The 14,052-nt window shown below is 36.8% G+C and overlaps 1 protein-coding gene across 7 annotated transcripts in view; it reads right to left on the bottom strand.

The window, feature by feature from the left end:
- Positions 1-984: 984 nt before the first annotated feature.
- The window catches only part of SLC38A9 (solute carrier family 38 member 9), a 91,482-nt gene continuing 78,414 nt past the window's right edge, over positions 985-14,052 (bottom strand). For 2 of the 7 annotated variants that reach the window (XM_017874197.1, XM_017874196.1), the window contains exons 12-15: positions 10,277-10,390; positions 8,484-8,632; positions 3,029-3,118; positions 993-1,791 (exon numbers count right to left, since the gene is read on the bottom strand). In XM_017874197.1, coding sequence (XP_017729686.1) covers positions 1,626-1,791; positions 3,029-3,118; positions 8,484-8,632; positions 10,277-10,390 — 519 coding nt within the window. In that variant the 3' untranslated portion in view covers positions 993-1,625. Of the gene's footprint in view, positions 1,792-3,028; positions 3,119-8,483; positions 8,633-10,276; positions 10,391-14,052 lie in introns of all 7 variants that reach the window. The other 5 variants (XM_017874198.1, XM_017874195.1, XR_001886035.1 and 2 more) reach the window with 4 other exon arrangements.

Genomic DNA, 14,052 nt, shown 5'->3' on the forward strand with positions numbered 1-14,052 from the left:
CTTAATCTTTTTCTCAGATTTAAGGAGCTTTTCTTACAGGGATTTAACTCTGTACTGTCCGAAGCATGTGAACCAGAGCGACTCCCGTCTTGAATAGGAGTTGGGTAAAATGAGGCTGAGACCTGCCGGGCTGCATTCCCAGATGGTTAAGGCATTCTAGGTCACAGGACAAGATAGGAGGAGGTCAGCACAAGATTCAGGTCATAAAGATCTTGCTGATAAAACAGGTTGCAGTAAAGAAGTCAGCTAAAACCCACCAAAACCAAGATAGCCATGAGGGTGACCTCTGGTCGTTCTCACTGCTACACTCCCAGCAGCGCCATGACAGTTTACAAATGCCATGGCACTGTCAGGAAGTTAGCCTATATGGTCTAACGGGGAGGCACAAATAATCTACCCCTTGATTAGCATATCACCAAGAAATAACCATAAAAATGGGCAGCCAGCAGCCCTCGGGGCTGCTTTGTCTATGGAGTAGCCATTCTTTTATTCCTTTACTTTCCTAATAAACTTGCTTTCACTTTACTCTATGGACTTGCCCAGAATTCTTTCTTGCGCAAGATCAAGAACTTTCTCTCACGGTCTGGATCAGGACCTCTTTCCTGTAACAGTACTGCCAGTTACAGCAGCAAGCAGATGGAGGTCTCTTTCTGAAGGTCATACCTCAAACAAAATCAATCCTTTTTTGTGGTGCAGAAACCAGTCTACCCCCAGAGGACACAAAATATGCTGGGCTGAAGCCTCTTCCTTCCTGGCCCCTTTTCTGTTTGCCTTCTCCCCTGTGGGCCTCTCAGGCTCCTCTCTGCCATGCTTTCCCCACTGGGTCTGTCATGACAGCCTACGCTGGGATCTCAGGGATCCAAAAAGCAAAACACCCCCTGGGTCTATGGGGACAACCATTCTTGTTCCTATGCAAAATCTGGCTTGGGGAACTGTAATTTCGATCTAAGTCACTGGTACTGGATTAGAAATAAAAGAGTCAGACAGCAACAAACTCTACTACTTTGTTTATTTTGTATACATTTCATGATCCTGGGGATTACATTGACATTACTTTTGTCTCTACTTTTCTTCAAATAGAGATTAAGACTCAGCTAAAATGTACTTTATTAACACTGATGCCATGAAAACTTCTTTTTAAAAATGAGGTATTTGGTTTACTGTCCCAAACAGTAGAGGTTTGGGCAAACTGCAGAAATGGTTTAGTAAGTAAGAAAATGAAAGAGAATACACTGAAACATAAAACAGAAGCAGGATTTGGCAATATGCTGCTCTGACACCCTGAGAATTTTTACTGCAGGCAAAGTAAATCCACCACCTTTTATCTCTAAAAGCAAAACCCAGCATGATTTCTTCCTAGGGCATACATTTCTATTCAGAAAAGACCACAGAATAAAGAGGTGAGTTAATATGAGAAAGGTAAAGACGCTAAGATCATTCTTTTTGCTCCTTTCCCCACCCCAATAAAAACATACTTATTAAGGGGCCACTATTTCCCTTGCTTTCAAATTATCTCAGAAAATATTTAGAATTACACAACAGCAGCATTTACAAGTGAATTTATATAGAACTGTTGTCAAGGCTCAAAATATCATGAGAGCTCTTGAAAAAACAGTTGAGGTATTTCACATAAAAAACTGAACAATCAGGTTAGCCACACCCAAAATGATGATGAAAACATGAAAGACTAATTTAGGCCATGTCAGACGCTCTTCTTGGTGGAGGGATATTATATAGATGAGAGATGGGTATATGAATACAAAGGCCAGGCCACACGCTGCTCCTGAATATCTGCAAAATAAAAGCTTTTGGGGTTAATATTCATCTTGCACTTTGCTTTTTTCTGATTTACAATTAAGGTAAACAGAGTACAATTTAAATCCTCCTCAGTCTGATAGCTCAACAAAAATTAGTTTTGATTCATTTGTTGTTGACATAAAACATCTGGGTTTAAAACTTACTTTACTTGCTAAGTTAATATAAAATATGATTTCCTGCTCATCTTTATAGCATCAGATTGACAAAGACTTTTTATTCATCCCTCAAATCTCTGTAGTTCCTCTGTGTTTGGGTGATTGTGGCTACTTCCTCAGAAACATCTGGAGTTAGGCCTCCTATCTTTGATCTTTTATAAACTAATTACTCATTCTCAGTTTTTAAGGGACTGTTAGCATCTCCATTTAAGTATGAGAACAGATAAATGCTACCATGGCATTCAGCATGAATATGAAAGATAATAGCAAAAATACTTAAACATGAGACTGTGACAGAGAAATATGCACTTTCTTCTCCTTTTCTCTATACTTCGGTTTTCTTGAGGAACAGTTAAATAGGAACTTGTAAGCCCATTATATTCAATAAGCATCAGGCTAACAATCTCCTCCTTTTGTTCCTTGTTACTTTCTTAGGTAAGAGTGTTCCAAAAAAAATGACTCATTCCTGCTGTCTATAGTAAGAGAAATGAGATCATTCTAAATCCCAATTTCCCATGAGCATTTGAGGTACAACTTTATTCCTACTCTATTCATCCTGTCATGTTTTTAGGAAAAGGATATTAAAGAAAGCCATCTAGGGTCTAAACTCTTACTTAAACTCTTACTTTTTGACTACAAATGACATTGAAATATATTTTGAGTAGAAATGGATTAAGGAACTTAGAATGGATTAAGGAAGCTTTGACAAATAAAGGACCCCCCAGGTACTCCCACAAAGTTATACATATATTAAAATGACTTTTATTTTGGATATAGAGAGGAAATAAAGTGGAAGATGATGAGAAAAAGAAAAAGAAAATGATGCCTGAGGCTAAGGGATAATGGGGCTTCTAGAATGAGTTCCTCACTAGAACAAACAGAAATGGAAGATAATGAGCATCTTAACTGATACCAAGGGGCTGCAATTGAATATTACTAGTTTTAAATACTCACAGGAATTTCATACAATTAAATTAAAACAACGACAACAACAGGAAAAGCCTAAAAATAAAGACCAATATATGTAAGGGCACCATTCCTTTACAAGGCAGTACCTTATGATCCCTCCTATGTTTGGGTAGAAACAGGCCATGATCACTCCAGCTCCCACAATAATTAGATTAAGAATCAGCACGTGGAAAATGCTAGAAGTTGAGAAGAAAGTTTGGAGGAAAGAAAAAATACAAAAATAGGCAAATTATAACGACTAATATGAGAATACAGTTCACTCTTAACATCATTAAAATAAATATGTCTTAAGTTCGATAAAATCACAGCAAAAATAGAAGGTAACAGTAGTCTTCAATTTTGGTAACGAGAAAGTGAAATTAGCTCTTTTGTGGAATTACACTGGTTAAATTTTGTAGAAGCACACTGGTAATGTGTATCAGAATTCACATTCTTTGAGCTATGATTCCATTTGGAATATCTTAAGAAAATAATCCAAACAATGAAAATGCTATGAATATCAAGATATTTATGAAAAAACAGAAGAATCCTGGACACAGCAAGGCAACAATTTACTTGACAGAATATGTTGAAAATTATTTAAAATAACTTATCATTATTACCTTGTCAGGTAAAATACTATCTAGCAATTCAGAAAAAAAGTCAGCTAGGTTTTCACTACACAAGAAAACACCAAAAACATTTGAAAAAAATATCAGAAGGATATACACTGAGAAGGCAGTAGTGATTTTGTTACAATTTGGGGTTTTGGATAACATTCCCTCTTTTCTATATTTAACAAACTTTTCATAAAATGTTCAAATTACTTTTATATTAAAACATTATATTAAAGGGAAAGACAAAAGGGCAGGTTTTATTTTCAGATTTAACCACTTAAAGAAAGTGGTCATATCTCATACTTAGACCATAAAGAAAGAACTTACTCACTACCATCAACAGAATATTTACTAAATACTTTAACTAGACATTAACAATCCAAGGTTTAGGAATCAATTTTGGACACAAACAAAAATAATGTAGATGAAAATTTGATGCTGAAGAAATAACTCCATTTCCCCTGAAAATGATTCTCAAAAGCCAAATGTACACATCAAAGCAACCCTTTGGGCCAAGGTTATCAGAGGTTAATTAATCCCAGATAAAGATTACAGAGAGAATTAAAAACAAAGAAAATTATTTATATAAATAAGTGGTTAGTCATATACCCTGATGAATTAGAAAGATATTAGGCTTACAGATCTTATTGTTTACCTAGAAACTCTAACCTTAAAATTGCTTCAGAGCTTTGAGGTATTGGCTGGGCCTTTGTTATTTCTGTATTATAAAAGGAAACAACTTTGTATACATGTATTCCTTTTCTAAAATTTTATTAATTATTATTATTATTTTTTAAGAGACAGGGTCTTGCTCCATCATCCAGGCTGCAGTGCAGTGGGCCAGTCATGGCTCACTGAAGCCTTGAACTTCTGGACTCAAACCATCCTCCTGAATACCTGGGACCACAGGCATGTGTCACCATGCCCGGCTAACACCCATGTTTTCCATACTGTATTCTTTACTGCCAAACACTCTCCAAAGAATAAATAAAGTCCTTGATAAAGGAGTAGAACATTAATTTTGCTAAATCTCATGTTTGAATACACAATCTTTTAAATATTCTATGTGATCAAATAAGAAGGTCATAATAAAGCACATCTACTGCATACTGCAGTACAGTACACTGGAAGTCCTGAGGAAAAGTACTTGTGTGGCTGAGCTGAGGAGGACCTAGCTGTTTTGCCTACCAAATGCTTTTTTTACTTGAATTGCAGTCAAACTATGGTCATTCAAACTCAGGTGTTTGACAGGTATTTTCCAGAAAATGAATGATATAAGCTTGTCACTTCAAGGAAAACAACTGGCAGTATTTGTTGCCAAAGATAAAATTAAAGTTTTCAAATAAAAACTAGAATTTTGGAAAACTTGTATTTGCTACCCTGAGCTTGACAATGTTTAAAGGCTCTTATGATGAAATTAGTGATAGTATTAATGAAATTGGGTTTTGATATTGTAAAATGAAGTGTGTCAACATTTGGAAGATCCACAGAACTCAGAGAACCAATATTTTCCAAATGATCAAACAGATGTTACAGAATCATGCATGCGTAAAAGATCCAAAGTGCACGACAGACCAATTGGTTTTAATGTCAACAAGTTTCAGATTCCACATTGCAACTCATAAGAAGCTACCACTTGTCAGGTTTTGGCACAGTATCAAAGAAGAATATCCAGAATTATATGAAAAGGCTATTAAAAGTACTCTTTCTTTTTCCAACTATCTATGTGAGGCTGGATTTTCTTCACAAATCTAAATGAAAACAGCATATTATAACATGGAATGCAGAAGTAGAGAGGAGAATCCAATTGTCTACTAGTAAAGCAGAAATTAGAGTTTTGCAAATGTAAATTAAAGTTTTTTTTTTTTGAGATGGAGTCTTGCTGTGTCACCCTGGCTGGAGTGCAGTGGTGCCATCTTGGCTCACTGCAACCTCCGCCTCCCGAGTTCAAGCAATTCTCCTGCCTCAGTCTCCCAAATACCTGGGATTATAGGTGCCTGCCACCACGCCAGGCTAATTTTTGTATTTTCAGTAAAGACGGGGTTTCACCATGGTGGCCAGGATGGTCTCCATCTCCTGACCTCATGATCCACCCGCCTCGGCCTCCCAAAGTGCTTGGATTACAGGTGTGAGCCACCACGCATGGCCAAATTAAAAATTTTTTGAAAGCAGTTATTTTTTTTTTTTAATTTTAATGTTGGTGGGTATATAGTAGGTGTATATATTTATGGGGTACATGAGATGTTTTCATACAGGCATGTAATACATAATAATCACATCATGGAGACTGGGGTATCCATCCCCGAAAGTGGTTTTTTACAAAAATGTTACTTAACAAGTAATGGTTTTATTATTGATTTTAAAGAAATTAAAAATACTTTGCTGGGCACGGTGGCTCATGCCTGTAATACCAGCACTTTGGGAGGCCGAGGCGGGCGGATCACCTGAGGTCAGGAGTTCAAGATCAGCCTGCCCAACATGGTGAAACGCCATCTTTACTAAAAATACAAAAAATTAGCCAGGCATGGTGGTGGGTGCCTGTAATCTCAGATACTTGGGAGGCTGAGGCAGGAGAATTGCTTGAACCCAGGAGGCAGGGGTTGCAGTCAGCCGAGATGCACCACTGCACTCCAGCCTGGGCAACAAGAGTGAAACTCCGTCTCAAAAAAACAAAAAACAAAACAAAAAAACCTAAATTCTATTTTTTAATATTTAAATGCTGATACCTATACCTGCATAAACTAAAGCTCCTGGAGTCGTCCATACATTTTTAAGAGCATAAAGGGTCCTGAGACCAAAAATTATGCTCCAAAGTATGCACACTCTATAGAGTACTTATAACTGTCGGATAAATGAAAATGACAGTGTGTTCTTGGTGGCAGGGGAAGAACTGTAATGTGAAAACAAAAGGGAAATCTCTGACTTTTTCCAAGAAGAAAAAACATTCTTGTAAAGATAGCCACAATTCTGCAAAATAATGGCAGAAAACAGGAATAATGTATTTGCTTAGCAGTTTTTCATCTATGACTTCATTGCATTTATCTTCTTCGATGAATATAAATACAGTAGAGTAGAAACACAATCAGAGGCTTACATTTACTGAGCTCCAATCTTCTGGATAATAATATCAGAACTATAGTTGCTGCTATACTTATCAGTGCTTGAACCTGGTAACTCTTGACTTTTGCTTTGTTTTGAAACCAACATATTTATGGCGAAAATTATTTACTGAAGAAGCAGACTACATTAGTCCATTTTAAACAAGAACTGATTAAGACTACTTGTTTAGTTGGTTACTGTAAATGCAATTTTTTTTTCAAATTTTATTTAAAAGTTTTATTTCTTTAAAAGAACTTATTCCTAATAAAAGTGGATTAGGTTCTTTTCACTAGGATGAACCTATAATAAGACTTAATGTAAGAGTAGGAGTTAGCCAAGGGCTCACAAGAGGACTGCTGGGAAACTCTGAAATGACATATAGAAATTTCTCTTGGATGAGGGTAACCAGCTTTGAACAGATTTTCAAAAGAACTCACAACTCCTTCATCCCCAATAAGAGGTTAACAATTATAGCAGTAATTTGAACTTGTTATATATCAAATAAAAATTAATTATATATCTGACCTTCAATTCTTAACAATTGATCATTTATGTAAAACTGCATAAATGTTAATGAACATAAAAGTAAGGATTGTTGGACTCAGAAAACCATACCCCAAAATGAAAGCCTTAGAAACAAAAGTTTCTCTGACCTTCTGAATCTCAGTCCCATTCTCCCGAAGCTAGCTTAGAAACTAGAATCCCTCTTCTCCAAGGTGGAAACGGAAACATTTTCCCTCAAGCTGGCCATAAAACCTAAAAACATCACTCGAATTTCCCTCTATTTCTGTGTAAAAACTAGCCATAAAGAAATGATCTGACCTGTCTTGTTTGACTGCAGGTCGTAAGACTCCCATAACAGAGGGGGTCCTGCCCCAGACTCAGATGAAAAAACATATGCTCAGAGAGGCTAAGAATCTAGACAGAGGGGCCTTGCTGGGTTTCCCCACTCAGTCTATTAGCATTAGACATGGCTGTTCACATAAACGTAATCAGAAAAATGGACAATTTCCCCTGTATCTTTGGGTCTTCTTTCTAAAGGCTCCCATGTAACATAAAACCACATACAAATACATATATATGCCTTTTCTCCGCCTTTTTTTTTTTTCTTTTGGAGACAGGGTCTCATTGTATCACCCAGAGCAGTGGCATGATCTCAGCTCACTGCAGCCCCTATCTCCTGGGCTCAAACGATCCTCCTCCTCCTACCTCAGCCTCCTGAGTAACTGGGACTACAAGCATGCCCACCATGCTCAGCTAAGTTTTAAAAATTTTGTAGAGATGGAGTTTCACTATGTTGCCCAGGTTGGTCTTGAACTCCTGGGCTCAAGTGATCCACCCACCTTGGCCTCTAAAAGTGCTAGGATTACAGGCATGAGCTACTGAGCCTGGCCCTTTTTGCCTATTAATCTGCCTTTTGTCAGTCATTTTCAACAAACCTTCAGAGGGCAAAGGGGAAGATTTCCCTTGGCCCTGATAGCTTCAATGACCAATAATTAAAATAAAAGTGTTGCTTCTCATTAGCTACACATTGCCAACATAGGTACTATACACTATAAACTTCTTGACAACATGTAAATCAATAGCAATTAAATAATAAGATAAATATAAGTGGTATCAAAGCTAATTAACTATACTGGAAGGAACGAACTTTAAATCATTCTAGACAAGGGAGTGGCTTCTATTTTTAAAGCTCTTCAGGGAAGAGGACACCAATGATCTATCTTTAGTCACCACTTTCATTAGGCATTTTTATAGCAAAAGGATCAGTCACACTTTAAACTGACCTGCTTGCACAGTCATTTGTTGCTTGGCACATCTTGCTGGTCAAGAGAAGAGCCCTTACCTCGGATAAATGTCACCGAAGATATGGCCCAAAAGCTGGACACGAGCCAGGTAGCCTAAGAGTGGGTATACAGTCATCATCTGGAACAGCAGGAATATCCTTGCAATGAAGGACAGGGTGTCACTGCTAGGGAAGTTGTCTAAAAAATTCTAATCCAAGAAAGATAATGAGGTCATGTTAAAAATCAAATTCAGTACACACATTCATAAAATGGAATGTCTTCTGCTTATTTTGAACACAGGTGCTACTCCAATTGTGACTTGTGGACTAGTGCCCATCCACAACTACTTGTTAAGTATTTTTTCAATGAGGTAAGTATAGAAATTGAGTGTTTAGAAACTTTTACAGAAATATGACATTGCCACAATTTTATTCTATTTTACAAAAGTATCAGCATGCAATTTATGTAACATTAAAGCAACAGCAAAGACAATTTTGTCCTTCACTACAGATAGATTGAGAAAGCACTGCTCTATGTGGTTCAAGGAAAATACCAGTCTGCTTTAAAGATTTAAAGAGCTAATTTAATTCAGTGTTATTTTACCCTCTCTGGCTCTCTTGCTTTCCTCCTCTGAAGCACTGTAAGCACTTTTGATGTAAAGATGACAGAATAAGGTGAGAGTATGTCTATCACCTACTGCATCATTGTTTATCACTAAATTGAAAAGGATTTATCTCTTCTTCCTTTCATGACCCTTTTCTCCATTTTGGTTTGGTATCTTAAAAAAAGTTAACTACGCAGAATTTTTATCTTTTCTTTCAAATACAAATATCACAAATATTCCTATTCCCAAGGGAGTAGGCTTTGTATGAGTTTGTTCGTATCAGGGAAATTTCCAGCAAACATTTGGCTGCCAAAGAACTTCTGGAGTCAAGAAAATCAAGAAAATAAGAACATGTCCAAGCTGCCATAATAGCAGTAATTCAAACTTATTTTTCTTATAAAGATGAGAACACTATTAACATTATTCTGCTGAAATAACCATTATAATTCAGCTGTAATAAATCACATGTATATTCCATTGCACTCTATAAGAGGAATTTCTTCTGACCAGAAAGTCACTTGTGAAATGTTGTTTTTTGTGAGAAACTCTTCAGTCACTTATAACTAAAGACTATACGATTGCTAAGGTTTTGATGGGTTAAATCAAAGAAAATATTAGTTACGGCAATCTTTTATTAAAATATTTTTTTCTTTTACTCTGTCTCTCTCTCTCTTTTTTTTTTTTTTTTTTAACCCTCTGGTAACTCATAGAACATCTCTCTCTCTTTTTTTAATAGTCAAATACTCTTTTTTTTTGTTTTGCTGCCTGTCACTCAGTATAAGAATGAGAGTCTGATTAATCATTAGGGTCTGATAAACTAAGACTCTAGTTTATCTAGGGCATTCCTGATGTGGGCTTTAAAAAATAGGGAGTTCATTCAATGTATTCTCTGTGAGGTTTTATAACTACATGAGAACTACTCATAACAGTTCCCCACAAAAAGAGAAATATATGTACGTAATGGACATTTATTTGAGTACCACAAGGTGCCTGGCACGTAGTACATTATCTCAGAGTCCATCTAAAAATCAAATGGGGTACTTATTATACTATTTAATGGAAAAAAAAAAAAAATAAAGCTCAGAAAGAAAAGGGAAGGTGCCTAAGTTCCCATACTTGGAGTAGATAGCAGAGACGGCATTAAAACCCAGGTCTATCTGATGTTATATCTTGCCACTGTATCACCCTGCCTACTATAAATACATGAAAGTGTACACAATCACACAGAGAGGCTACACCGTGCCTTACCTGCTCAATACAATCTTTGGATAATGGTGGTGAAGGAAATGAAGCAAAAACCAGGACTCCAATATAGAGATAAGTTAATGTCACCAGCATATAAGCAATGCACAGGTCCCTCACCTGTAAATACAGAACAAAAGTCCCATAATACTGAAGAACTTTGCAGTAAGTCTACCTGAATAGGCTAAGAAGACTAACAAATAAATACAAAATTTGTCTTTTTACCTTGTACATGTGTGTATATATTTCTAGATATTCAATTTGTTCACAGAAAGTAGTTAAAACAAAATCCACATACTTTACAATTAGTCTGCCAATTTTTTTTAAAAAAGTAGTCTGAAGTATGTAGACTAAGCTACCTGTTGGCAGACTTAGAAGTTAACATAAACAGTGGTTTAACATGACTGAAATTCTGACTTAATTTCAAAAGATAATTTAGTTGCCAAATTACAAAATACTATAACTACAATAATAAAGCTAAGGGACAATAAGAAAGTAAGCATAAGCCATTTCAGTATGGTCTGCAACATTTTAAAAATTCTTCCTTTGGTAAATTAACTTATTAAAATATGCCTAGACCACAGCAGAGTAGAACATACTAAATTATATTTAATAAAAAAAGAAAGCTAAAGAAGAGACAATAAGCAGTATTAAAGGCAAGCTTAATAAATCTAAACAGTAAACAAAAGGAAATCAAAAGGCAGCTGCTCAAACAGCTGCACAATGTTACTGGAATCAGCAAACAAATGCAGAACATTAAATAAAGTGGACTGCTTTCTTCTACTGCGGTTCCCACCCTCCCAACCTCCCATCTCCATGCAAAGTAAAAATCTCCAAGACATTTAATGTAGCCAGCTGTCAGATCCAAACAGATTCTCCAGCTCAAAAATCTGGTCTTCATCGCCACTAAAGTTATGGCCAAACAATTCAGCACAATTAAATTATGGCAACAAGCCTATTCATTTTCATTTTAAACAAAATTACTTTGAAAGCTAAGGACACAAATTAGAAAAAAATAAACTTAAAAACATTTGATAGCACAATAAAAAAAACTGGACATTTGGTATTAGGGAACATTTCTGACTTTTTGGATTACTTTCTTCCTTAAATGGGCTAGCTAACATAGTAGAGTTTTATAAACTTGACTGTTGACAAATTCAGTTAAAAAGCAAGTAACAAGTTATGACAAATCTTAAGGTCAGGTCTAAATTGACAATCAGCTTGAAAGTAAATCAAGGGTTTTAAACCCTAAATTAGATGGTGAATAAGCCCATGGAGCTAAAGGCTTATGCAGATTGGTTCCAGTCCTCTCAAAATGCTTCTAATTGCTTAGGAATGAGGAAGAGAATGACCAAACCTCCTGGGGGGTTTTCAGAATCATTCCTCTTGAGTTCATGAAGCTCTAGGTCTGACGGGAGGCCAGACTTCAGTCACCCCTAGGGTTGCCTCATGATCTTGTGTGGGATGAACAGCAATGAACCAGGTCAAATCTACTTTTTTGTCAAAGAGTAGTAGTTTCCCATTATGATGTTTGAAAGTCATTCTACACTCAACCTACTCAATGCTACTCAAGAACAGAGGTAGCCTTGTAAAAAAATCTTGGGAGGCAAAGCAGCTGGGCCTGAGACAGCTCTCTGTAAAGTGGGACAGCCACCACTCCATAGACAGTTTTCAGCTTATCTACTACCTGATCACCGCGTTATTTTGGTCTGACTTGTTGCAAAGAAGTGTACCATAACACACTTCAGGGGAAATCTGATTAAGATGCAAAGGCTATGGTGCAGAGCTTCCAATAAGACTTTTCCCCTCTGCTTCTCTGTTCTCACGGCACTATATACAGATCTCAAATACAGCAATGACAGTATTGTGACAGTCATTAACTTTTATTATAAAAGTAATCCATGTGCATGATATAAAGAATTTCAAGTGGAGATAAAATATGTCCCTTGACATCCCTAAAATAGCCAAGGTTAATAGTTCTTGTATCATGTTGGTATTTTAATTTTTCTCTAAATGTGTCTGTACCACAAGACTCTGGGATTCTGAGGACAGGGACCATGTCTTTTTCTTCTTTGTATCCCCAATACCCAAGACCACACCTGGTACATAGGAGGAACATGGTAAATGTAGATAAAGAAAAATAGCCACATTGGTTTTATTAAGTGCTTGTAGGTGCCAGGCTCTATTGCTAAGCACATTACAAGTGTCATCTCATTTAATCCTCATTGCAACTTTATAATGTAGATACTGTCATTTTCTTCATTTTACAGATGTAAACTAAGATGCAGCAAGGTTACAAAACTCGTTTGTGGCTGCAAAGTGGGTATCTGGTGAAACCAATATTCAAATCAAGATCCTTTTAGTTCCAAATTGCAGGTCCTCAGCTACTATGATGGAGAGTTGACCAGTCGCCAATGCAGTTGTGTCACAGTTAATAAACAATAATAATAAAAAAAGAGAGGTAACAAGTTATGAGTAACAACTATACAACAGAACACATACAGGGATGCTTCCATTTTGAGACACTAAAATCAGAAAAGTTCTATTTCACGGTACTCCAACATACCTTCAGTAAAAGTAGCTCAGGAGCTATATATGTGTTTTCATCTGAATACTCTGATGAACAGAAATGATGCTTTTATTATAAAAGCAGCTGAGGTTTAGCATGACGCTGGGAAATATACCACTTATGAACAGTATACACATATGTGGGCTTTGCTATTCTCTGGCTCAAACACAAGCCATTACTAAAGATATAGTTCGGCCTAAAGATATAGCCTCTTGAAAGCCCATTTAATGGAACAGCATAGAAAAAAGCTATTCTTTAGAAAATGAGGCTCAAAGTAAAAAATATATTTAAAAAGAGACACAAGTGACAATATAAATTGGTAATTATGTCAAGAAGCCTATACATTAATAAGGTAACTGATTCTGCCTTGTGAATAATAAATGGCTGGCAGGGTTGACGGTAGAAAACTAATGACAGGTAGAATGCCAAGTCAGAATGAAAACTGGATCTACAACAGGCCCAGAAGTGGGTTTGGGAGCACATTCTATTTGTCAGATATGGTTTATTATTTGTTCCACATACCGTTCATAGTGAAAATACTATCCAGTGGAGCATTTACTAACAAAAATGACAGAAACTGACCACACAGGCTGACCCCAAAAATTTACATAACTTCTCCTGGTATATAGCCAAGTAAACCACAGATTCATATGAGGAAGGAAAAAGTAAATAACAAATCACGATATAAGGCATTTCAAATTGTTTTAAAGAACAAAGCAGGGTAATACAACTAAACACAGACAAAACAAAACTAAACAAAAGAAACACTTAGAGGTTCTGATTCAAATACAATAAGAAAATATCAAGAGGTCAATCCACACAACCAGGAGGGTTATAGGGACTACATATTCTGGTGATAAACTAGTTGGATGGTCTTCAGCTCCCTAATCCCCCTTTTTTGGCAAGATATGACAAAAGAACAGGAATGATGGCCGGGTGGGGTGGCTCACGCCTGTAATCCCAGCACTTTGGGAGGCTGAGGCGGGTGGATCACCTGAGGTCGGGAATTCAAGACCAGCCTGACCAACATGGAAAAACCCCGTTTCTACTAAAATACAAAATTAGCCAGACGTGGTGGCAGGTGCCTGTTATCGCAGCTACTTGGGAGGCTGAGGCAAGAGAATTGCTTGAACTGGGGAGGTGGAGGTTGCGGTGAGCCAAGATCGTGCCACTGCACTCCAGCCTGGGTAACAAGAACGAAACTCCGTCTCAA

This window comes from Rhinopithecus bieti, unplaced genomic scaffold (assembly GCF_001698545.2).
Source record: "Rhinopithecus bieti isolate Rb0 unplaced genomic scaffold, ASM169854v2 scaffold_6513, whole genome shotgun sequence".
NCBI lineage: Eukaryota > Metazoa > Chordata > Mammalia > Primates > Cercopithecidae > Rhinopithecus > Rhinopithecus bieti.